Source organism: Juglans regia, chromosome 13 (assembly GCF_001411555.2).
Source record: "Juglans regia cultivar Chandler chromosome 13, Walnut 2.0, whole genome shotgun sequence".
NCBI lineage: Eukaryota > Viridiplantae > Streptophyta > Magnoliopsida > Fagales > Juglandaceae > Juglans > Juglans regia.
This window is the reverse complement of record NC_049913.1, coordinates 1060500-1085838: the sequence shown is the minus strand read 5'-3', so window position 1 is coordinate 1085838 and position 25339 is coordinate 1060500. Positions and strand designations below refer to the sequence as shown.

At 40.7% G+C, this 25339-nt stretch overlaps 4 protein-coding genes across 5 annotated transcripts; 3 read left to right on the top strand and 1 right to left on the bottom strand.

Moving 5' to 3' along the window:
• The first annotated feature begins 549 nt into the window (after positions 1–549).
• LOC108996166 (receptor protein kinase-like protein At4g34220) lies at positions 550–5393 on the top strand. Its single transcript, XM_018971927.2, has 2 exons — positions 550–2708; positions 4496–5393. Exons 1-2 carry the CDS (start codon positions 1076–1078, stop codon positions 5185–5187), a joined length of 2325 nt encoding a protein of 774 aa, XP_018827472.1. The 5' UTR covers positions 550–1075; the 3' UTR covers positions 5188–5393.
• Positions 5394–5749: 356 nt separating this feature from the next.
• LOC108996171 (probable carbohydrate esterase At4g34215) lies at positions 5750–7200 on the top strand. The gene is made up of 2 exons (XM_018971933.2): positions 5750–6504; positions 6617–7200. Exons 1-2 carry the CDS (start codon positions 5956–5958, stop codon positions 6848–6850), a joined length of 783 nt encoding a protein of 260 aa, XP_018827478.1. The 5' UTR covers positions 5750–5955; the 3' UTR covers positions 6851–7200.
• Positions 7201–8852: 1652 nt separating this feature from the next.
• LOC108996167 (D-3-phosphoglycerate dehydrogenase 1, chloroplastic-like) lies at positions 8853–12172 on the top strand. The gene is made up of 5 exons (XM_018971928.2): positions 8853–9599; positions 10049–10425; positions 10509–10619; positions 10701–10796; positions 11220–12172. The coding sequence occupies exons 1-5, from the start codon at positions 9062–9064 to the stop codon at positions 11889–11891; spliced, it is 1794 nt and encodes a 597-aa protein (XP_018827473.1). The 5' UTR covers positions 8853–9061; the 3' UTR covers positions 11892–12172.
• Positions 12173–12306: 134 nt separating this feature from the next.
• On the bottom strand, positions 12307–25292 carry LOC108996168 (sodium/proton antiporter 1). 2 transcript variants are annotated; one of them, XR_001996959.2, is made up of 11 exons: positions 24936–25292; positions 24347–24523; positions 24090–24218; positions 22861–23037; positions 22355–22461; positions 20591–20711; positions 13861–13922; positions 13447–13749; positions 13023–13317; positions 12700–12927; positions 12307–12492 (listed from the first exon to the last, which is right to left on the bottom strand). XR_001996959.2 is itself a non-coding variant. In XM_018971929.2 (10 exons), exons 1-10 carry the CDS (start codon positions 25206–25208, stop codon positions 12808–12810), a joined length of 1764 nt encoding a protein of 587 aa, XP_018827474.1. In that variant the 5' UTR covers positions 25209–25292; the 3' UTR covers positions 12555–12807. The 2 variants fall into 2 exon arrangements, 1 of the variants encoding a protein (XP_018827474.1); XM_018971929.2 differs by lacking the exon at positions 12307–12492 and having other exon boundaries at positions 12555–12927.
• Positions 25293–25339: the final 47 nt, after the last annotated feature.

The window sequence follows — 25339 nt, the reverse complement described above, 5'->3', positions numbered from 1 at the left end:
ATACGCATGGATGATGGAAGAGTAAAATGGCCTACCAATCAAAGCAGTCATGCCAAGCCTTATAATGCTGTTTGCCAACTTTAACATCGGTTTTTACCCATTACCTTACTTTTCACTGATGAAAACCATTATAATAATAGAACGTGATTTTCTGCCTGTATTATTAAAAAGGGAAGGTAGAGAATGAGGAGCGGATTAGCTTGGGATGTTGGATTTTGAAGCGTGAACCTCGGTCAAGGGTGGTTTACTACAACTGCGGCTTGATTGGAAGTAGACTTGTTTTGGGTGGCAGACCAGAACCATACGCCACGCAATTTAGGTAGAAGAAAAAAAAAATAATAGGTCGTGGCCCATTCAATGGTGAATAATGGATATGTTCTTTCGGCTTTTCATGTGAGAGGAGTTTTGGCAGTTTTAGCCTCCTTCGTCCCTCCTTCCTTTCCCCACCTTTAACTGTTCTGAGGTGGGTTATATTTGTCCTTTCACTGTTGTACATTTAAGTCTAATTGAAAGTGGAAATTAGTAGTTTTACAACTGCTCAAGTGATGGTGAATGAACCCCTGAGACAGATTTATAGATGCTTTATTTGCTTGCTTGCACCCTTTAATTGGATGGGGCAACTTCGCTTGTGACAACACGTAATAGAAAAGATGGCAGAGATTTCCATATGCTTTCCCTGCCCGAGTTTACAAGAGAGTAAACAGAGGGTTGGCGGAGGAAGTACAACTGTACCCAATTTATAATTTGTTTCCCACGTTCATTACATTTTCATTCATTAGCATGCCCTCAGGAGTTGCACCATCCCTTTGCTCTATGGCTTTTGCTGCTCACTGCAACTCTCTGCAACTAAACAACTTTTCCACCATTTTCTTTTACTGACTCTCATCTTTCTCATTGCTCTTCACATTCGGCGCCTTTTCCTCCATTTTCATTCTCTTACTCTTAGAAGATTTGGTCCCCAAAACAAGCATACCCGGTAGTTGGTCACCCTCTCTGTCTCTCTGTGACTATTTCTTTACCATGAACTTGAAGCCAAGATGGTGAATCAGTTCCAGAAATCATAAGCTTCAACACCATGAACCTCCATTTGATCTGGTGGAGAATCACTTCCTTTGTTCTCCTTCTACTAATTCCCTCGTTTGCTCTAAACTCAGATGGGATCCTACTGCTTTCCTTCAAATACTCAATCCTAAGCGACCCGCTGTCAGTCTTGCAGAGCTGGAACTACTACGACGAAACACCGTGTGCATGGACCGGAGTCACCTGCACCGAAATAGGAAACCCGGCCACGCCGGATTTGTTCAGGGTCACCAGCTTAGCCCTCCCCAACAGCCAGCTTCTGGGTTCGATCGTCGCCGACATCGGCATGATCCAATACCTTCGCCACCTCGATCTCTCCGGAAATTTCTTCAATGGGTCTCTACCCAATTCAATCTTCAATGCCTCTGAGCTTCAGGTGATTTCCCTTTCAAACAATGTTATCTCTGGCGAGCTACCAGCTGAGCTTATAGGTGGGTTAAGAAGCTTACAGTTGCTAAATCTTTCTGAAAATGCCTTGGCCGGGAATATACCTCAAAATCTCACTGCTTTGCAGAACCTGACTGTTGTTTCTTTGAGGAGTAACTACTTTTCTGGTGGTGTTCCAAACGGGTTTAACTCGGTTGAAGTGTTAGATCTGTCTTCGAATCTGCTCAACGGGTCTTTGCCTGTTGGTTTTGGTGGAGAGAGTTTGCGCTACTTGAACCTCTCTTACAATAAGATTTCGGGAAAAATACCAACAGAGTTTTCAAAACGAATACCACAAAATACTACAATCGATCTCTCATTCAACAACCTAACCGGATCTATTCCGGAGTCTCTAGCTTTGCTTGACCAGAAAAGCGAGTTCTTTTCTGGGAATGCGGATCTATGTGGCAAACCCTTGAGGAATCAATGCTCGATTCCTTCGACTTTTTCTACGCCTCCCAATGGCACCTCCACGTCTTCTCCAGCAATTGCGGCCATACCCGAAACCATTGACTCAATCCCAGTAACAGGCTCACCCGGCGCACCAAATGGGACTGATCAGAACTCGGCACAAGGTGGTCTAAAGCCCGGGACCATAGCCGGAATAGCTATCGGAGACTTGGCCGGTATAAGCATCCTTGCGATGGTTATTTTCTACGTCTACCATCTGAGAAAGGGGAACAATATTCTTAAACCCAAAAATGCGGGAACAGAGACAGCAAAGAAAGTAGAAGTAAGCATCAAACAAGACACAATTCACAGAAAGCCCGTGGCTTGGTCCTGCTTAGGCGAAGAGGCTTCAGAGGCAACTAGTTCTGATAGTGACCACGATAACGAACGCGAAGTTGCAATTAGTATCCATCCAAACGGGGGCGATCATCAGAAAGGTCAGCTTGTGGCGGTAGACGGAGAGACAAAGCTGGAGCTGGAGACTTTGCTGAAGGCGTCGGCGTATATACTTGGAGCCAGCGGGGCGAGCATTGTGTACAAAGCGGTGCTCGAGGATGGGACTGCGCTGGCAGTGAGGAGGATAGGAGAGAGCGGGGTTGAGAGGATGAGGGACTTTGAGAACCAGGTCAGGGCCATAGCTAAGCTGCGCCACCCCAACTTGGTTCGCGTTCGTGGGTTCTACTGGGGAGATGATGAGAAGCTCGTTATCTATGACTTTGTCTCCAATGGCAGCCTTGCTAGCGCCAGTTACAGTAAGCTCCCTGATCTTCGTATCATTTAGCGTATTTTTATTAGCGAAAATCTGTGTTTTTCACTGACATGCGTGATTATATGGGACTAAAAAAAATTAATTTTTTAATAATAATTTTTATTATTTTTTAAAATAATTACGCTACAATTATATATTTCATAATTATACGTAAAATTACTCTAAAAAGATAAGGCAAAAGTTGAAAAAATAGAAACATTCACTGATCACAGGGTCAATTTCAAATGTACACTCACAGACTGGTGCACGGACAGTCAAAATCCATATCACACTGAACATTTAACAGTACAGGCTGCTGACCGATTCGTTGTTAACCAAATTACTCTGTTTCTTAACTGGCAGACTAAACTCTCATTTTTATTCAAATCCCCAATACCGGAGACACCATTGTACTCTCCCCATTTCATTGAAACGATACAAACATTTTCGACGTGTTCAGTCTCACACGCACCACATCTTTTAGTGCCGAAATCTACCAAAATTAGAAATCCACCTCATGCTTTTCTATGGTCTTCTTCTAACCATCAGAGCGTCAAACATGGTGACTTTTATGGCCATTCAAAACAAGAAACCCAAACTGAAACCACCAAATTATTAAATTCAATGCTTTAGGTTGCATTTAGATGTTAAAATGAGTTGAATTGAATTGAATTGAAATGATAAAATATTATTAGAATATTATTTTTTAATATTATTATTATTTTAGAATTTGAAAAAGTTGAATTGTTTATTATATTTTATGTTAAAATTTGAAAAAATTGTAATGATGAGTTGAGATGAGTTGAGAGATGTTTGTTATCCAAACGAAGCTTAATGTAAGACTTCAACCGTAATTTACTACTCCCTACACCTAATTGTGGAGGTACCTCCCCCATTAATTACATAGGTACTAGGACACTGCCGCAACCCCTCTTTTATTTTAACGCGAACAATCTACTTTGACAAATCACCCTCATATAAGTGACAAGGTGGCTACCTCATGGTGCATTTTAAACCACTAGCTTCCCGTGATTGTTTACCGATGAAGGAAGGATCCTTGTCCTATCTTTGGAACCTGATGTTTTGGTTGTTTTCCCATTCTGAAATTATTGAAAAAAAAAAGTCTTTTGGTTACGGGCATTCATAATTAATTTCACCCAGTATCTCAAGCATAAACATGACTAATCTTACACGGGTCTAATCCGAACGAATGACGCATATATATAAGACGCCTGTGGTGCCAAAACCACATCATTTTCGAACTCAGGAGGACGAAACTTGTCATGGACCATATGGCGGTATCTGGCTCCGAGTAGACCATTAGAGGATGAGTTTTGAAAGAAAAACGTATAATATGCCAACCTCATCGGTCATTTTCGTATAAAGACCGCTAGCAAGACTGGCTACACTGAGGCTTGTTAGTTTATATATGCTATTGGGTGACGTAATTAACAGGCGTAACTCGATATTAAACCAATGCTCCAGGCATGTTAGTCAAATTGATTAACGAAAACTCTGATTGATTACTGATTTGATATAGAGTGTTCTTTGGTAGAAAACCATACTAACCAATATGTTAAGTTAATGTCTAACTTACACACATAATTTGCACATCCCCTGTGAAAAAAAAGAGGAGAAGAAATTCTGCCTGTGTCATTACTTCCCCAGAATACACGGTCATGTATTTGAGCTAGTGTTTGTGTGCTTATGTTGCTCAAGTCACTTTGAACGGCCTATTGAATAATAGTTTTGGGATTTCGCATATTCAACTAACATTTTCTGAAAATTCAGGAAAAGCAGGCTCATCACCAAGTCATCTACCTCTTGAGGTCCGGTTCAAGGTAGCAAGAGGACTGGCCCGAGGACTGGCCTACATCCACGAGAAGAAACACGTACATGGCAACGTTAAACCCAGCAACATCCTCTTAAACTCTGACATGGAGCCTATCATCGGCGATTTTGGTCTGGAACGCCTCGTCTTGGGCAGCACCAGCCACAAAGTGAGCAGCTCGGCCCGGTTTTTGGGAAGCCAAAGACCCACACCAGGACCCACTCGCGACGGCATACAACACGACCTCACAAATAGTACTGGTGCCAGTCCCTACGCACCGGCTGTGGGCTCGTCGGTGGGATGTAGTGTATCGTCGCCTTATCAAGCGCCCGAGTCCCTGAGGAACCTGAAGCCCAATTCCAAGTGGGACGTGTACTCGTTTGGGATAGTTTTGCTTGAACTTCTAACGGGGAGAGTACTTTCAGACGGCGAACTGAGTCAATGGACCACCGGCTCAGTGGCAGATGAGAAAAACCGGGTTTTGAGAATGACTGATGCGTCAATCAGAAGTGAAGTAGTGGAAGGCAGGGAGGATGCCATGCTGGCATGCTTGAAATTAGGATTTAGCTGTGCCTCCTTTGCTCCACATAAGAGACCCTCCATGAAAGAAGCTCTCCAAGTCCTGGAGAGGACCCCATGCTCTTCATGCTAATTAATGATGAGTTTGGGTCCCACTAATGATGGATGGATTCTTTGGTTTCCCTTTTTTATTTTTATTTTCATCTTTTGTCGTCTTGAGTGCTGCATAAAGAGCTAACAGATGCGAGGGAAGTGCTGAATGTTTGACTGATTACTTTTATATGTATAAGAAGTGATTATAGCATGGTGGTATGACAATTTTATTTTACTTTTATGTTCACAACGAGTAAAGCTCAGAGGAGAGGAGAGGAGGGGAGTGGAGACTGGAGAGTTTATAACTCAAAAACCATGACTTTACAGAATCCAATTGCACATTGAATATTGGCGATGGTGGGCCTTCATGGGTTGGGTTTCTGGTTGTATCATAATGGATTGGTTGGTTTCTTTGATACAAACCAACTTCTAATAAATGTTAAGAGGCTGGATGAAAAATAAGATATGTGCATACTATTAGATCAAGAATCAATACTCTTAAGTCTCTGAAAAATCACGAGCCTGTAGAAATTTTGCAGGCCCAAACTAATTAAAGCTAAAGCTTGCGGAGTGTTCCTCCTGGCCCAGCGGCATAAAGAAATTAGGACCAGCAGGCCCACTCAGAGCAGTCCACGTTCACTTATGAGCTGGGAGGTTTCTCAGACAACTTCCTAACGAAAAATTATAAATGGACATAACGCTTAATAACAGGTGCTAAGCTACGTCGAACCTTAGTGTCGCCTTTATATATTCCACCGTTTCCACGTTCTGAACAAAACCTAGGCAGGTTACACCCGCTTGGAAAGCCATGGAAATGCCCAGATCGGAACCAGTATCCCCACCAAACAAACAGATCTTCATCCTGTCCGGTCAGAGCAACATGTCCGGCCGCGGTGGCGTTACCAAGCACCACCTCTGGGACGGCGTTGTCCCCCCCGAGTGCCATCCCAACCCTTCCATTCTCCGCCTCAGCGCCAATCTCCAATGGGAGTTAGCGGGTGAGCCTCTCCACGCCGACATCGACACCAAGAAGGTCTGCGGGATTGGGCCTGGGATGTCGTTCGCCAACGCTGTGAGGGAGCGCGTCGAGGGGGGTGCTGTGGTGGGGCTGGTCCCATGCGCGGTGGGCGGGACGGCCTTGAAGGAGTGGGCCCGTGGGGAGCACCTGTACGAGAGTATGGTGAGGAGGGCGAGAGAGAGCGTGAAGGGTGGTGGGGAAATCAGAGCCTTGCTATGGTACCAAGGAGAGAGTGACACGTATCATCAGCACGATGCCGAGGCATATCAGGGGAAAATGGAGACTCTCATAAACAACGTGCGGGAGGATCTGGGTTTGCCCTTGCTTCCAATAATTCAGGTAAACTCTAATCTTCAATCAATGTTACGAGGTTAAATGCGTTAGTTAAAAAGAAGGGGATAAATACAGTGAACTGATGACATAGCGATTAATGTATATATGAATTAAAAAGGTAGCAATCGTTTCGGGGGATGGGAGATACATCGAGAAAGTTAGAGAATCGCAGCTGAGAATCAATCTGCCAAAGGTTGTATGCATTGACCCCAAAGGATTGGAGCTGAAAGGAGACCACCTGCATCTAACCACGGAATCACAGGTTAGGTTGGGCCACATGCTGGCTGAGGCATACCTCACCAACTTTGAGCCATCGCCTCCCGCTTCCTTCTCCTCGGCCAGCAAGCCTTGACTGGAAAGAATTGAAGCCCATTCCCCCCCACTTGTACCTCCGGTAGTTGTTGTTTCAAGCTTTTGGTTGGATTTTTAGTTTTTATTACTATTTTTATGATTTGATCTCTCTCTCTCTTTGGATCGATGTGTTTGTAAACTTTTGGACTTTAGAGCTATTCGTACGGTGCGTAATCCCTATACACGGGATGCCAGATACTTGTGGTCCAACCCAAAAGGTATATGTCATTTGGGGCCGACAAAATTAGGACTAGTTTGTTTTTACAGTTCATACTGTTGTTAGATAAAATCGGCGTCATCCATGCCACGTTAAATGCACAGTGTTATTATTTTTTTCTTTTTTTAACCGCATATATTCTCTTGATCAGCTCTCTTTCATAAGTGCTCTCTCTCATCAATTCTCTGTATCTCTCGTCAGCCCTCTCTCACAGCTTAGTAGTATTTCGAATTTGGAAGGTTTGAAACGAGTGATTTTCACATCAGTCCGTTTACATCATGAGCTTGCAATAAATATTTTTCTTTATTTTTATAAGATTACGAAAGAATTATTATTAGAATTTGCTGTTTGTCTCCGGACGATAATTTAACTTTTTAAAATTAAAAATTATCAAAATATATTTTTTTAATTATTTTTATTTTATGATTAGAAAAAATTAAATTATTTATTTTATTTTATGTAAAAATTTAAAAAATTATAATAATTAATAAAATATAAATAATTGTTTAACAAAGCAGACCTTACTTAGTTTGTCTAAACTGTCTGTAATGATAGAATTTGCTGCCTTTGCCTCCATTTCCTATCACGCAACTTCAAGGGTGTGACCGTGTGAAGCATAATATTATATAGAATTTTCCTAGCTATGGCTTTAGCATTTGCCAAATATGTTTAACTTTTTCTATATTAAAGTAAGGGGAGTGAGTCAGGGGACTGTTACGTCCACAGTGAAATTCTCAACGAGAATTCTCATTAATTTTTTATTTTTATTTTTAAATATCTTTTTATACCTTTTAAATATTTAAAAAAAAATTAACAAGTCATTCAAAAATACTTGTTTAATCGTTAAATAAAAAGAAACAATCGATACCTTATCCTCTAACCCCGTAATCAGCACCTCCCTACGTTTCAAGGCATATCGTCTCCCAACCAACAAAGATTTAGGTGGATAGGGAAAAAGTTGAATTGATTCACAAGCTAACTATCTAAACTAACCAAATTGATTGATTACATGCGATTATCCAACTTATAATTACTGAGTTTATACTTACGACGCACCCTATTAGATTAAGTTTGTGTTAAATTTTTGTTTGAATCTTAAGACATAAAATTACCTTATTTATTATTCATTGTGTAAATCTTTTCTATATTATGGTCAATAGATATTATAATTCCTATTTTATATGTTTATTTTCCCTCTAATTCAAGTTTTCATATTTAATTTTTGGAAAATGTTAAATGTAATTCACATATAAGTTATTGATATGCTAGAAATAATAAAATTTAAATTTTAAAAGAGTCAATTATTGATATACTGAAAATTATAAAATTTAAATTTAAAAAAAATTAACAAAATAAATGTTGTAAATAAAAATATAAATATATATAGAAACTCTTAATTTTTTTTTGTACTATTAAGGTCATGGGACATGACGCGGTTGGTGGCTTATCGTACCTAAATCGAAAGAAAAATGAATAAAAAAAAAGAAGCATAATATTACTATACTATTAAAATAAATTATAAGCCTAATTTATACTATTTATCTTATCTTTTGATTTGTGGCTTATTAAAATAAATTATAAGTATAAATATAAAAAAAAATAGAGATAATCTAAAATTTTCTTTTTCTTTTTATATTTTTAGGCGGCATCATTTTATTTAAAATATAAATGTTTTAATAAATTAGGTGGTATTAATAAAGCGAGTAATATAAATCAGGAGATATTTTGAAAAGAGAAAAAAAAGAATATACCAAACTCGATCCCCACTCTCACCATCAGGAGCGCGTGTAAAAACTTCCATCTGGTCCATCCCCCTCGCCCTCTCCAGCAAAACCCTGCCAGTTGGGATCTCTACGGGCTATAAACCACATTCACTGTCCGCTACTAAACCCACTCTCCTGAACCCAGTGGATCTCCCCCGCTCCCATACCCACCCCCGGCGCAACTTAACCGACCTCATTTACACCCCACGCCTTTACGTACACACCACCGTTCATGGCTACATCCGCACCCCGAACCCTCCGGAGCCCATTTCTCATGACGCCGTCTCTTAATTCTAGGCTACCGCTTCGCTCCGCGTTTTCCGTTGTGCTCCGTACGAACCGCCGAGCAGTCAAGCCACTAGTCGTGGTGGTATCTGCGGCGGCTCTGGATGCCAAGCCAACCGTGCTTGTGGCGGAGAAGCTGGGTGAGGCCGGGATTGAGCTGCTAAAGGAGTTTGCCAACGTGGATTGCGCCTATAACCTGAGCCCCGAAGAACTGTGCACCAAGATCTCGCTATGCGACGCGCTGATCGTGAGGAGCGGGACCAAGGTCAGCCGCGAGGTGTTCGAGTCCTCGGCCGGGCGGCTCAAGGTCGTCGGGAGGGCCGGCGTGGGCATCGATAATGTGGATCTGTCTGCGGCGACCGAGCACGGATGCTTGGTCGTCAACGCCCCCACCGCCAACACCATCGCCGCCGCCGAGCATGGTATCGCTCTCTTGACCGCCATGGCCAGGAACGTTGCTCAAGCCGATGCTTCTATTAAATCTGGTTAGTGAATATATTACTTTTTCTACATGGGTATTTGAAATGAATTTCTCCGGGGCATTTCATCGAATGGTTTCTTCGGTGCAAAGTAGATGGGCTTGGACTCCATTTTAAGTGCTTTTCCTTTGGAAATCAGGAAAAATACTTTGGAAATGCATTTCTTATGCAGATCGGCTTTCTTGCCTTTTAGATTGTGGACTTTACGGGGTTATTGATACAAGGGTTTCCAAGGATTTTGGTCACCTTTTGTTTTTCACTTTGATAACTTGAACAAAAAAGATGATTTTTAGGTAAAAGGAAGGGATTTGGCCAGTCTTTGGGACGCAAACTTGCGATTGATACTGGCTCCTTCCTGGCTTTGTGGGTGTATGATATGTTTGTTTGTTAAGTCAATTTGTTTCTACAAGTATCATGACCTTTTAGTTTACAGTTTACACAATTTTCTATTCCAGGAAAGTGGCAGCGGAATAAATATGTTGGAGTCTCACTCGTTGGAAAAACGCTTGCAGTGATGGGGTTTGGAAAGGTAGGATCAGAAGTTGCACGGCGTGCGAAGGGGCTAGGTATGCATGTGATCGCACATGACCCATATGCCCCAGCAGACCGTGCCCGTGCAATAGGTGTGGACCTTGTGAGCTTTGATGAAGCCATAGCAACTGCAGATTTCATTTCTTTGCACATGCCTCTTACTCCTGCTACATCAAAGATTCTCAATGATGGAACTTTTGCAAAGATGAAGAAAGGAGTTCGGATTGTCAACGTTGCTCGTGGGGGAGTTATTGATGAAGAAGCTCTAGTGAGGGCACTAGATGCTGGAATTGTTGCTCAGGTTCTTACATTCTCATGCTTGAAGAAAAAAAAATGTCTTCTGCTGAGAGAGGCCAATAACATGCTCTCATTTTTTTTTCATAGGCGGCACTTGATGTTTTCACTCAGGAGCCACCACCAAAAGACAGCAAATTGGTTCAGCATGAGAGAGTTATTGCGACTCCTCATCTTGGTGCCAGTACAATGGAAGCTCAGGTGTGCTGAATGAACAGCACTTTTTTGTATGCTCAACTTTTTCTCCGACCAAGTTTTCTAATATTTGGATTTGATATGCAGGAAGGGGTGGCCATTGAAATAGCCGAAGCTGTTGTGGGAGCCCTCAAAGGTGAGCTTGCTGCTACTGCAGTCAATGCGCCAATGGTTCCTGCTGAGGTAATCTTAATGTGTTTGCCATCTTTCTTTGCTTTCATTGACAAAATCCAGTATATTATTTAAATCTCACTTTTGTATTTAATGTGGCCCTCCCTCCCTCATTTCTTTTGTTTTATTAAAAAAATATCCTGGAAAAGTCTGTTTTGGACGTGCAAATTAGCTGTATACCAAAATATGTGGACTTTTTAACTTTTGAAAGTGGTTCCATTTCAGTCAACATTTCTGGTTCTTCATTAAATGCTTCAAGTTGTTTATTTAACCATGACTCATGTCAAAATATAGTTCCAGATCGTTAATTTCTGTAATATATATACAGAAATTACCGATCCATAATTTTGATTCATTACATGTGATGCATTCAATCTATTTAATTAAATTAATTACTTAAAAGTCTACCAATTTGTCATTCATTTATAAATGCAGGTGTTAACAGAGCTGAAACCATATGTTGAACTTGCCGAGAAACTTGGTAGGCTTGCTGTCCAATTGGTAGCTGGTGGAAGTGGTATGAAGACTGTTAAAGTGACATATGCTTCTGCTAGGGCTCCTGATGATCTTGATACGAGGCTTCTTCGTGCCATGATTACAAAGGGTCTCATTGAGCCCATATCCAGTGTCTTTGTGAATTTGGTTAATGCTGATTTCACTGCTAAGCAGAGAGGTCTGAGGATAACTGAAGAGAGAATTAGTCTAGATGGTTCTCCTGAGACTCCACTCGATTTCATTCAAGTCCAGGTTGCCAATGTGGAATCCAGGTTTGCCAGTGCCATATCTGAGGCTGGGGAGATTAAGGTCGAGGGACGGGTAAAGGATGGTATTCCTCATCTGACAAAGGTAGGATCTTTCGAAGTTGATGTCACCTTAGAAGGTAGTATTATACTCTGCAGGCAGGTTGATCAGCCAGGTATGATTGGAAAGGTTGGGAGCATTCTGGGTGAAGAGAATGTGAATGTCAGCTTTATGAGTGTGGGAAGGATTGCCCCCAGAAAGCAAGCTGTGATGGCAATTGGGGTGGATGATCAACCTAGCAAAGAAGCTTTGAAGAAAATTGGTGATGTTCCGGCCATTGAAGAGTTTGTTTTTCTCAAGTTGTAGTGTGGGTGTGGCATCTTTACTTCATCTTTCTACCCTTAGGACCCCCTTTTCCCCATCGATGGGTATCATAGCCACGTCCTACTCCCATTTTGATTATTTTTTTCTTGCGTACTGTAGCTCGCAGGGAAGAGAAGAGAATAACTATACTACGAGATTAAAATTTTGTATTTTATTGAGTTGCTATTTCCCCTCATGCAAGTTTCTGTTTCAATCTGCCGAACTGTGATTGTATTACTTGATTATCCAGTAGCAATGCAATTAGATGGTGTACGAATTTGTGATATCCTTTTCTTTCATCGGGGTTTCCAAATACCGGAAGGCAGGAGAGAATTTAGGAAAGTTGGCCCAATATCAAACTCCTCCACGTTGAGGGTAGTGTTATAAGAAAGACAACCACCAAGGATACGAGGACGGCTCGCTCAGAATCACAAACGTTAGCATTTTCAAATCAATGTAATTCACAACCTCTGATTTACGGCAATCTATAATTTTGATTCTGTTTTTCTTTACTGCTACAAAAATGGATCTTACTGAGAAGAATCAAGACGCCATAGAGTCCGTCCAAGCTGTCCAATGCAAACGTGTCCTCGCCAAAGAATGTCTGCGCCAAGGAAATTAAAAAAAAAAATGAAAACATGGACTTCACCCCTTAACATTCCAACCTTGAAAGAAAAAACTTGTTCTACTATAAGCTTTATTCCATTTCCCAGTGAAGCCATCAGAATGTGAATTTTGCGGGCATGAGATCTAAATAATCTCAACTTATCAGATGTCACCATCTTTTCCAACCTTTCTTCATTCGACTTACCAAATTATCGAATTTCATCGATCACCACTCCGCTAGATTATGCGTACTGCCGTTTTCTTTACCGCCAAGCTTGAAACCAGGGAGACATCCTAGCCAAAGCTCTATGATTTATGAACTAGAGAGGAAAGGAACCTCCGCTAGAGTCGTAGGTAGGGAGATGGGGAGGTTATGTACTGCTAGGTAAGCAGCAATCCCAGCAGCGTAACCTGCAAAAGCAAAACCACTCACCTGCACAAAGGAGGATGGCTTCTTTTTAATTGAAAGAAAAATAAATTCTAGTTAAAAATAAAGAAAAGGAACGTCAATAAAAAGCAAGACCATACCTTCCGCAGGTACCAAAAGAAGTTCACCTTTTCCATCCCCATGAATGCAACTCCAGCTGCTGAGCCAATAACTAGCATGGATCCACCAGTGCCGGCACAATATGCAATCAACTGCCAAAACTCAGAATCTTGGGGATAAGAGGTGAGATCATACATTCCCATTGTTGCTGCAACCAGTGGAACATTGTCTATAATTGCTGATACGACTCCTATTGCACTGGCAATCAATTCAGCATTAGGAATACGAGCATCAAGGAAATTTGCCAATTCCCGAAGAATCCCTGCAGCCTCAAGGCTAGAAATGCAAAATCAAATTTGTCATGATTCACACGTTGAAAGATACAGCTACAAAGTACATTATACAGAATAAAAAACCAGTACATTAAACTTTAGACAGTAGTTCAAACGGTCTTACTGTACTCACCTGCTTACAGACAAAAGGATTCCAAGGAAGAAAAGTGCTCCTTGAGTGTCAATCCGTGATAAAGCTTGTGGTACTTTCAACTTCTGCCTTTCAGATTCACCATAGTGGATAGCATCAGTCAGAATCCAAAGAACTCCAAGTCCAAGTAGCATACCCATATAGGGAGGCAAACCAGTTAGGGCCTTGAACACCGGAACAAAAATCAAAGCTCCAATACCTACTGAGAAAACAAGCTGTCCTCGAGGAGCCATCTGTTCAGATGCCAACACGTTCGGAGAATCCTGTCCCTTGCCATTAACTTCACTGGATGGAAGAAGAGAAACTCATATAATTTCATCTGTAATCAAACAATTCAAATCTAACCTTTCAGAAATCAAATCACATGGCCTTGATTTGACAATGCAAGAATAGTACCTGGTCAGGGACATGAGTGCTAGAGGGACAGCTAGAGAAACGGCTGCAGGTACAAACAATCCCTGTAAGAAAAGAAAATGCTATTATGGGAACTCTTCAATTGGTCAGAACAGAGCTTTAGTTGTGAACCATAAGCCGTATAAGCTTTCTTATCACAAACAAAAACCATCGTCTCCTTACAAAAAAAGACTAAGGGCCAGTTTGGATAGCACATTTTATTATTACTTTTCACTACTATTCAATATTCTATCATTACTTTTTCACTACTATAATATCTAAGATCATCTCACTACCCAAACGCAACCTAAAAGAAAAACTGAAAATGGTTCACAATTACCTCAGTCTCATATTTTTGGCTTCTCATCTTCCTAAAAAGGCCTTGGGCAAATATAGGGTGGACTACACGAGTCTACCTTGGTTCAGACACTGATTAGGAAAAGCTATTTTCTTGATACATTTTGTTTTTGTTGGCTATTTTTGGTTGAATTGATTGCTTCCATTGGTGTAGTTCTCTGTATAGTTATAGAAATTTTAGTTTGTACATGTAGGATATACTTTTCTTACTACATTTTAAAGCTTGGTTTTGGGTTTTTTGTACCCCCAAGCTTTCTTTTATAACTAGGGTTTTCCTTCACCTTAAGTGAGGGGTATCAATAAAATTAGGGGTATTGTCCCTCTTCTTAAAAAAACTGGCTTGATCAAAGCTCAACTTTAAGATTTAGAATAAAATCATCATCAATAAACTTTTTTTTTTTATAAGTAAACGATAGTATAAATAAGAATAGGCATAGCCCAAGTACACAAGGAGTTATACTAGAGCAAAGGCCTATCTAAGTTGCTGTAAAAGAAACAAGAAAATCATGTACATTTAGACCATTAAAGTCTACAGCTATAGCCCAAAGCAGTAAAGTACGAAAAAATAAAACTCGAAGCTCCTCTAGGGACCGCTCCTTATCTTCGAATGTCCGTTCATTACACTCTCGCCATATACTCCACATTATGCAGCTAGGAACCATCTTCCATACAGCTTTGATTTGTGGGGGTCCATCTGGTATTACCCAACTAGCCAATAATTCCACCACAGTAGCCGGCATCACCCAATTTAAACCTATACGACTGAACACTTCGCTCCACACGGCACTAGCTGTCTCACAATGTAACAAAAGATGATCCACTGTCTCCCCCGCTTTCTTGCACATACAACACCAATCCTGAATAATGACCCTACGCTTTCTTAAATTGTCAGTAGTCAAAATCTTACCCAGAGCCGCTGTCCAAGTGAAGAAAAGTGCCTTAGGGGGTGCCTTATTCCTCCACAGTTTTTTCCAAGGGAAATGGGTGTTCGGAAGTGCGGTAAGGGCTTTATAAAAGGAATGCACCGAGAATATTCCCTTACCTGCTGGTGTCCACCACAGCTTATCACCACATCTTCCATTTGGCTTCATATTATACACTACTCTGAAAAAAGCTTCAAAACTGTCTATTTCCCAGTCTTGAGCTGCTCTATTAAAGAGTATATTCCAATGAATTTGATCCCCTGAACTATCCATGAGGTTCGCCACCGAAGCTTCTTGGTCACTTGCCACTCGGAAAACCATAGGGAAAGAGTCCATGAGTGCCTCTTCCCCACACCAAATATCCCTCCAAAATTTTATACGAGTACCTTCCCCCACCCTAAATTTAGTATATCGAGAAAAGACCCCCCACCCTCGTCTTATGTGTTTCCATATCCCCACACCCTGAGACCCATTCCCTTCACTAGAGCACCAGCCCCCCCATACCCTGCCATATTTGCAATCCACCATAATTTTCCAGAGAGCTTCCGGTTCTATAGTGTACCTCCAAAGCCATTTCCCAAGAAGTGCCCGGTTAAATGTTCGCAAATTCTTTATCCCCAACCCACCTGAGGAAATTGGTTTGCACACCTTATCCCAACTGACCAGGTGGAACTTGAATTCCTCTCCCAATCCACTCCATAGAAAGTCACGATATAGTTTTTCAATTCTCGCCGCCACACAAGCTGGAATTGGAAATAAAGACAGAAAATATGTTGGTAAGTTAGAAAGAGTGCTCTTGATAAGGGTCACCCGGCCTCCTTTCGATAGATACATTCTCTTCCACCCTGCTAATCTTCGTTCTATTTTCTCAATTACGGTATCCCATATACCTAACGCCCGTGATACAGCCCCCAACGGTAACCCCAAATATGTCATAGGTAAAGAAGCGACCTTGCACCCTAGAATGTTAGCCAGATGCCGAGAATTACTGACATTCCCAACAGCCACTAATTCTGACTTATCAAAATTTACTCTCAGCCCTGACGCTGCTTCAAAACAAAAAAGAAGCGCCTTCAAAGCCCGAAGTTGGTCTTACTCTGCTTCACAAAAGATTAGTGTGTCATCTGCAAATAATAGATGAGATACCGAGATCAAACCCCTATTCGAATCACCCACTAGAAATCCTGACAAAAACCCATGACTGGCTACCGCCTCTAACATCCTACTCAGAGCCTCCATGATGATAACAAATAATAGAGGGGATAGGGGATCTCCCTGTCTTAAGCCTCGTGAGCTATTGAAAAAGCCCTCTGGATTGCCATTGATTAAAACTGAAAATCTTGCTGTTGAAATACACCATCTGATCCACCTACACCACTTCTCCCCAAAGCCGCATCTCCCCAATAAATACAAGAGGAAGTCCCAGTTCACATGATCATATGCCTTCTCCATATCTAGTTTACAGATAATTCCTGCAACACCAGACTTTAACCTACTATCCAGACATTCATTGGCAATTAAGACAGAATCTAAAATTTGGCGACCCCTTACAAAAGCGTTCTGTGGCTTTGAGATTATCTTGCCAATGGCCTTCCCTAGCCTGTTTGCAAGCACCTTGGAGATTATTTTGTATACCCCATTAATAAGGCTAATTGGTCTAAAGTCCTTCACTTCCGATGTTCCAGTCTTCTTTGGAATCAGAACGAGAAATGTAGCATTCAGGCTTTTCTTGAATTTCCCCGCCATAAAGAATTCCTGGAATACATTCATAATATCATCTTTCACAACCTCCCAACAGGTTTGGTAGAAACCGAGTGAGAAACCGTCTGGACCTGGTGCTTTATCCTTCGCCAATCCTCTGACCACTTCATACACCTCCTCTTCCTCAAAGGGTCTTTCCAACCATGACGATGTCTGTGACTCAATTGAATCAAAACCAAGTCTATCTAATTTTGGCCTCCACCCCTCACCTTCTCTAAATAAAGTTTCATAAAAAGTCACCACATGTTCCCGAATCTCTGAAGCCTCCGTGCTTTCAATACCATTGATTTTAAGCATTTCAATGGTATTATTTCTCCTATGAGAGTTAGCCACTCTATAGAAAAATTTTGTACTTCTGTCCCCTTCTTTCAACCAAAGTGCCCTAGACTTCTGACGCCATGAGATTTCCTCCAAGGATAATACTCTTTCCAACTCTGAGACAAGTTCTGCCTTACGTGAGACTTCCTCTACTGTGAGCGTTCTATCTTCAGTGATCTTCTCAAAGTTCTGTAATTCCTCCATCTTGGCTCTCTTTTGTACCCTTATATCTCCAAAAGATTGAAGGTTCCAAAGCTTTAAATCATTCTTTAGAGCTTTTAATTTGCCTGCAAAAATATGAGAGGGTGTACCATAGAACTGATAAGATGACCACCATTGTCTAACCCTTTCCACAAAACCTTCACTATTGAGCCACATGTTTTCAAACTTGAAATATCTACGGCCTCCTTGGATACCACCTCCATCCAATAAAATGGGAAAATGATCCGAAAATAGTCGCGGTAGTCTCTTCTGACATACCTCCAGATAATGAATTTCCCAATCCGGCGATAATAAGAATCTATCTAGACGAGACCACGTCTGACTATTCGACCAGGTAAAAGGCCCACCTATCAGTGGGATATCCACCAAATTCAAATCAAAGATGCACTCTGAGAATTCTGTCATGGCAGGACAAATCCGACTATTACCAGACCTCTCACTAGGAAATCTTACCACATTAAAATCACCACCTATGCACCAGGGGAGGTCCCACCAACTGTACACTCCCGCAAGTTCTTCCCACAAACATTGTCTGGTAGTGTCATCATTTGGTCCATATATACCTGCAAATGCCCATAAAAAATTATCCTCCACCATTTTAAACGAACAAGCCACTGTGTATTCTCCGACAAACTCCTCCATTTTTTCCACCACCCGTTTATCCCACATCACTAGTATCCCACCCGATGCCCCGTTTGAAGCCAAATATACCCAATCCGCATATGGACAGCACCACAAACTTCTCACTATTTTCCTAGACACCAATTTCAGCTTGGTTTCTTGTAGGCACACGATATCCGCTTTCCAATCCCTAAGCAAATTCTTTATAAGATGGCGTTTATTAATCTCGTTCAACCCGCGTACATTCCAATACACAATTTTTGGCTTCATAAGGAAACATGTGTACCCTTCCCTTTGCTCCTATCGCGACTTGAGCTCCCCTCATTCAATGACCATTTTAGTCTGTTAAGTTCCCTCTGCTTCTTGGAACCAGATTTCTTGGAATGAGAATGGCCTACCTCAATGGCAGTGAGAAGGGCCATAAACTGTTCTTCATACCCCACGCTCTCCATTCCCACCACATGTTGAATATCCTTGACCATTTTGAATACCCATTCCAAGATTTCAAACTCATTAGGAAATAAGCAAGTTAACGGAAATGGCTCTCTAACCCCTGATTCTCCCTCCCCTCCAAACAAATTCTGACCTTCCCATTCACCCTCATTCACCAAATTGACCACCTCATTTTCTGTAGGGAAAGAGCTCACCTGAGTTTCAGGAACCATTATTATGTCCACGTTAGTCTCCGTGAGTTCTATACTGTCATCCCCAAGTTCTACAATCCTCTCAGCCCCTCCTTCCAGAGTCTTCTCACTGGGCTCTGTAGAGCGCTGTGAGAGTATTTCGGCACTGTGAAGGTCCTTCCCATTAGCCAAAATGTCCAAAGACTCTATCGGCAGGTTCTGTGTACCGATAGGTACATCTGGGAAAAAACCAACTGGTTGCGTTACTTTTTCCGGATCACGCGAGGGAAGAATCTGCTCCACCACCATCATCGGCGCTGTCTGAGCCACTGAGGAAGGACCCACCGTGAACCTCGCATCGTCCGATATTGGTCTCGACTCTCGATTTTCCAAACCCATCTTCTGAATCACTTTTTCCGTTTCGCTCAAAGGGGGAAACTGCTCCACCACCTTCGTCGGCGCTGTCTGGTCCACCGGCGAAGGTCCCGCCGTGGTGGTCTCGGCTTCCGATGGTGGTATCGGTGCGCGAGTCGAGTTACCGTTGGAACTTGGTCTCGGGTCCTTCTCCATCCGGATCCTCCAACTCGTGTTTGCACCTGGAGCGGGCTTACAAGGCCCACTACCACTAGGGCGCATTTCTTGCCCGTAAAACATTGGAGGACTGGGCTCGTGCCCACTTGGTTGAAACCCGGGCTTTAGGCCCATCTCAGCTTCCGATTGTATCACTCCATTTAAACCCAAATTATAAGTCCCCATCTCCTTCCTAATTAACCACTCTATCTTGTTTTGCAGGTCTACGAGCTGTGACTTGGCTTCCAGTAAGATATTCATGTTCTCTCCCGATACACCCCCTCTGCTACTACCACTCTGCCACTGTACTGGACGCCCCCATCTGTCAGTTTCTTGTCCTGAAAACACGCCACTCTGACCCAGTCTGTCAACACACCCAGGTGACTGTTCCACCCTCAATGCCTCACCATACCTCGACACAGATGGCTGTTCCACCCTCAACGCCTCCCTGTATGAGTGCTTCAATGGCTGAGCCGTGACTAATATCTCTTTCCCATGTCCATCTCTGTGTGTATTTCTATCCATTAAACAGTCCTTCAACGCCTCTCCCATCCTATACCAGCCCCTACCCTCTTCTTCAGGAACAAATATGAAGTTCTTCCTCCCTCCACCTCCATATTCAACCACCGCCATATATCTCCCTCTAGCATTCGAACAACGTTGAGCTATGAAGCTATGGCTGCCTTCCCGGACTGTGGTATAATAATCTCTTTTTACTTCCTTTGTGCACTCCTCCATTACTTTCACCAGCCATTGAACAGCTACTGGTCCCAACACCACCTTAGCCACCACTCTCCTTCCTCTCTCTGTAATGGTCAAACTACGCCCCTCTTTCACTAAAGTAAAACGTTTGGAGTCATCAATAAACTTATCTTTATACATGAGTCAACGTACCATACCTAAGTCCACAAACAAGCGCATATCCAGGTTGTTTAACCAAACACAAATACATGCCTATTTATCAGGTCATAAAATTTTGATAAGTAATCAGGTCATAAAATTAGAGGTTCTATTATCTATTATGTTTTAGAGACATTAAGGGAAGGTAACTTTGCTAATCCAAATGTTTTCTCTGGACATGTTGGACCACCCAATACCACTTTATCCATTTGCATAAACCGGGAAGGCAAAAGATGCTAAAAGAAGCATCGCATATATAACAAGCCAGTACAAAGAATAATTTGGTGACAATAAATCACACAAATCATGTATAAGTCTTCAAAAAACAGATATATAGACAATGCAAAATAAGAAAATAAGCATATCTTTATTATAAAAAAAATGAATATAAGCATATACTCTTTATGGGAACAGTCTTTTAGGATGATGTTAAAACACCTTCATTGTCGGCAGAGTGGATATTTGACCATGTATCCACAGCATAGTAGTGGTAACATCACCAATAGGAGTCCATGCACCACCTGCATTTGCTGCAATCACTACAACAGCTCCTAGAAGCCTGTCAATAGAAGGACTTGACTGTTAGTTTTCTGGTAGACAAGATAGCAAATGAGCATCCACATTTTTTTTTTTCAGGGGGAGAGGGGGTGTAAGGCATCAAATTTCAATGTAGCAGGGACCTTCTTAAAGCCGTTAAGGCCACTCTATTTAAACACTGTAATAGATAGAGGTGTTTGAAAAACACACAACTATCCTACAATGATAACATTATCTGCACTTCACATTGTCCCCTTAAAGATTCTTAGTAAAGATAAGGTTCATGACTGTCATGTATGAAGGCATTAACTTCTCTTAAGTGCGCTTTTGGCATGCTTGGTAATGAGATGAGCTGAAAATTCTGTGAATAACAGTAAAATGGTTTGTGAATAGTAGTGAAACGATTTGAGTTAAGATATTTTATTGGGTTTTGGGAAAGGAGATAAAAAAGTGAATAAAAATCTTATAAAGTTAAAAAATTGTTGGAATATTATTTTTATTTTGAAATTTGAAAAAGTAGTATTGTCTTTTGTGTTTTGTTTGGAAGTTTGGAAAAGTTGTAATGATTAGATAGATTAGATGAAAAAGTTATTTGAAATTGAAAAATGTTTTGTGTTTGAGTGATGTTTGGAAAGGAAATTATGAAAAGTTTTGAGATGAGATGAGATGTTCTCAACTCATCTCACTTCCCAAATACGGCCATTGTCCTTGAAACCTGAGAGAAATCGAAAATTATATACATTTCAAAATATTTATTTTTCAATGGCCTTCTAACCAACCATAGTTGTTTTAAGATAGTGGTTCAGATATGTCAGAATAACACACAAGTATCCTATAATGATATCGTTATCTGATAGATTCTTGGTAAAGATGAGGTTCTTGACTGTTATGTATAAAGGCATTAACTTCTCTGATGTGCGCTTCTTATTGTCCTTGTTTCCTGAGATAAATCAAAAGCTGATATACATTTCTGAATTATTTACTTTCAATGGCCTTCTGAACAGTCGTGGTCATTTTAAGATTGTGGTTCTGATATGGCTAGCACACGTTTGGATGTGCAGTGGCCATATCAAGAACTGGATCTGTATCTTTCTTGCCAACAGTGACAATGGACTCTGCAATTTTCACATGCTTCAAGATCACCATGTTCTGCTTCAGTAAGTATAATAGCATTGTAAAATGCCCATAAATGAATCAGACCGTTCTCTATTATCTTAAGATGTTAAGTAATTAGTTACATAAGATGGTATCAAAGCCAACTATATTGGGGTCGACATCAAAAACTCTCTGGTCTCTCTGCTATTAAAAGTGAGATTCAAGAACAATAAAATTGAAGAGATTCACTATTAATGTAAAATAAAAAATGCATTCCCAAGAATACATTTCAAGCAACCATAAGGACTCATTCACTTTCACAAAACTTTTCATCTTATATCTCATCTCATCTAATCATTACAACCTTTTCAAATTCCCACACAAAAAAAAAAAAGCAATTCAACTTTTTCAAATCTCAAAACAAAAATAATATTAAAAAAATATATTCTAACAATATTTTATTCAACTTTCAATTTTTATCTCAACTCATCTCATCTTATTTGTGAAAACAAACAAGGCCTAAATGTCAACTTTGGGGGATATATACATAACCTAAACAGAAAAACATACTTGCGGAATTCTGATGGAGGTACTAGTTTCCGCAATAATGACACCATGACAATGGTAGATGTCAGGTTGTCTAGGATCGAACTAAGGAAAAAAGTCACAAAACCAACCTGCAATTTTCAGTACTATGGGTCAAATGCCATTAATTGATAAGAAACTGTAATTAGAAAGATAAGGATGATACAGCAGACTCATTCACTGAAATATTTAGAATCAAATATCTCACTCTAAGATTCTCTGCATTTAAAAACATAGCTAGAATGAGACAAAATTAATTTCTAATGAAACTTAAGACTTCTGGGATCTCCGACTAAAGAGGGATGGCACATCATTATTACAATAGATGATTGACTGAAAAATTTCTGTAGAGTGTTTTTTTTTTATAAGTAATTTCTGTAGAATGTTTAACCGTTATAACATATAAATTCCAGTAATATATATGTTAAGATAAAACTCCCACATAAGTCAATATGGACACAATAATAGTAATAAAAAAAAAGAGCACTCACCACCCAGAGGAGAGTCCGTGGCTTTCGAGTGGTTATATTGTCAGTAACCAGCTTAAAACCTTGATGAGCATCAACTATTTCTACAATTGTCATTGCACCAAGCAAGAAAAACACTATTTCACTGACTTCTGCAGATGCATGTGTTAACTCTGAAACAGCTATCTCGGTCGAAGGAGCCTGAACAAGTCAAATACCCAAAAAAGACTATACAAAGTAACTAGGATTGATAAAAAAAAATCAACCAATATTTTATTTGAGAGATGCAGCCACATCAATGAAGTAAAAGTCATTAAGACAATGGATTTACAGAGGACACTAAAAGCAACATGTACTAAACTCATTAGTGGTAAGATTAAATATATACAATAACTAGATTTAAGAACACACTTACAAGAGAACATATCACTTTGACCCTACTAAACATATAGAAAAGCATACGATTGATTAATATAACTGAAAATACGTAATTCCTTGCCTTTCTTGCTCCTGGGGGCTGCCTTGTGGAAATGCTTTGGTTATAATAATAGTATTTGCAGATAATGATAATAATAAAAGCTGTCGCGTACGCATTCCTATAGATGGAGCTATCAGCTATGAGATGGTCCCTAATCACAAAGTAACTAACACAAAAGAAGAAATCTGTAGGGCAATATTAGATGATTAAAACTTGACAAGGAAGAACAGTTATGTTATTGCAGTTGAGTGCAGAAATAAGTACTTCTTATCCTAACCTCTATTCGTAAAAAGAAAAGGCCAGTTTAAACTCTCAAAAGAACAACACTTTCAACATCCTATTACATCCAAATTATGGCTGTAGGAAAAATAAGAATCATTTCAGCACACCTCATATCTAAAGCTAAAGAATAACAATGTTTTTCAACAGCTCGATCTCATTTCACCCCATCTAAAGCTAAATATAAACAATGTTTTTCTACAGTTTGATTTGATTTGAAACCGTAAGCAGCCATGTTTTTTGTGAAGGTTTGGTATACGAATGTCAGTCCAAACTCCAAAGCAACTTTGATTTATCAATCCCAGTATCAAATAGGCAGCAAACTTATCAATGATGGTACCCAATAAACTATCATGGGCACTATAATTTCTGCTGAAAACCAGGAACCAAAAAAAAAGGAAAAAGTCCCACAAACATCATTTTGTTCTAAAACTTTCTTTACAGTGCCCAAAAAAATCGCAGAACATAGAACAAGATGCAAACTAAAGTACATTACCCCAATGCTTCGCACTACCCATAAGCTCACGGCCATCAGTAATCCTACTCCACTTTTATTGAAGGCCAGAGATTCTTCGAAAATGATGCCTGCATACCCGATTCCAAATAACAGTGCCATGGCAACATCCTAAATCACAACATTTAATCAAATTAACCAAGGTTATAACTCAAGATAAACCAGTCCCATTTTTCTTCAAAGGCATGTAATTATCATGGGAAACCAACCCAGAAACAAGGGAATAAGACAAAATGGACCTGATTGGCAGCAACCCATGATTGATTAATCGCCACTGCCCCTATTGTAGTTGCTGCAAATATGGCAAGAGCTTTAAGAAAATCAGTCTTGGGCTGGTAAGCGGCTTCAAAATCACGTGAACTGGTTTCATCCAGTGAACACAAAGGATCACATGATCCAGATTTTGGTGTCAGCTCCTGGTGACATGCTAAAGGGTCAGTCTTTAAGCGGAAGTATTAGCAGAAACGAAAAGCTCCGCATTAATGATAACAACATTGAAACACAGTGAATTGAAATCTTTGCATATAATCAGGATACTGTTTTCTTTTCTTTTCCTAGATTTTCATTACGGGCATCAGCGATAATGGTCTATTTTGGAAGCAAGATATCTACCTTTAGCAAAACCAAACTTCATTGCGATGACGACATTAAGTTTCCAAATTGAACAAAAAATGCAGATGCTACTACCATTGAATTTAATCCTACAATCCCCGGTATTGACCAAAACTATTGACCAAAGTCCCTCATCGAAATTCATGATCTAGAAAAGTCATTACATGGATACTATAAAAGAGTCATTTTTTGGGAATAAGGATGAGTAAGAATGACCTCTAGCTGATTCTCAGAGTTTAGTTGAGCACGATGCTGCTGAGACGGAAAAGAAGATGATGATGATGTCGACCCCCTGGCCTTATCTTCAGCTCTAGCAAGAACACGATTGCGAAGCGATCTCGAACCCCCGGTTTTACACGAAGACGAGTCAAAGCAAAGGATTGAGGGTTGCGTCTGAAGGAGAGGGGTGGGAGGAGATGAAGAGCGAAGTGAACTCTTCTTGAAATGGTGGTTTGGGTACAAGTGAGACAAACCCGGGAGGGAGGCCATTGGAGCTTCCGGTTTCAGGGTGAGGAACTCAAAAGTTGGAGGAGGAGGAATCTCTCAGGCCTTTTGGCTCAGGGAAGCGATTATTGATTCGTTGAAACAAGTTCCATGTTGGGGTGTAATCGGTCCGGTCC

Coding starts and splice junctions, on each gene's coding strand:
- LOC108996166 (XM_018971927.2), top strand. CDS start 1,076: ATGAACCTCCATTTGATCTGGTGGAGAATCACTTCCTTTGTTCTCCTT. Junction 2,709..4,495: donor CCTTGCTAGCGCCAGTTACA/GTAAGCTCCCTG, acceptor CTGAAAATTCAG/GAAAAGCAGGCTCATCACCA.
- LOC108996171 (XM_018971933.2), top strand. CDS start 5,956: ATGGAAATGCCCAGATCGGAACCAGTATCCCCACCAAACAAACAGATC. Junction 6,505..6,616: donor CCTTGCTTCCAATAATTCAG/GTAAACTCTAAT, acceptor TGAATTAAAAAG/GTAGCAATCGTTTCGGGGGA.
- LOC108996167 (XM_018971928.2), top strand. CDS start 9,062: ATGGCTACATCCGCACCCCGAACCCTCCGGAGCCCATTTCTCATGACG. Junction 9,600..10,048: donor CGATGCTTCTATTAAATCTG/GTTAGTGAATAT, acceptor TTTCTATTCCAG/GAAAGTGGCAGCGGAATAAA. Junction 10,620..10,700: donor CCAGTACAATGGAAGCTCAG/GTGTGCTGAATG, acceptor TTTGATATGCAG/GAAGGGGTGGCCATTGAAAT.
- LOC108996168 (XM_018971929.2), bottom strand. CDS start 25,208: ATGGCCTCCCTCCCGGGTTTGTCTCACTTGTACCCAAACCACCATTTC. Junction 24,524..24,935: donor ACTCTGAGAATCAGCTAGAG/GTCATTCTTACT, acceptor GCATGTCACCAG/GAGCTGACACCAAAATCTGG. Junction 23,038..24,089: donor GGGTAGTGCGAAGCATTGGG/GTAATGTACTTT, acceptor TGACTTGTTCAG/GCTCCTTCGACCGAGATAGC.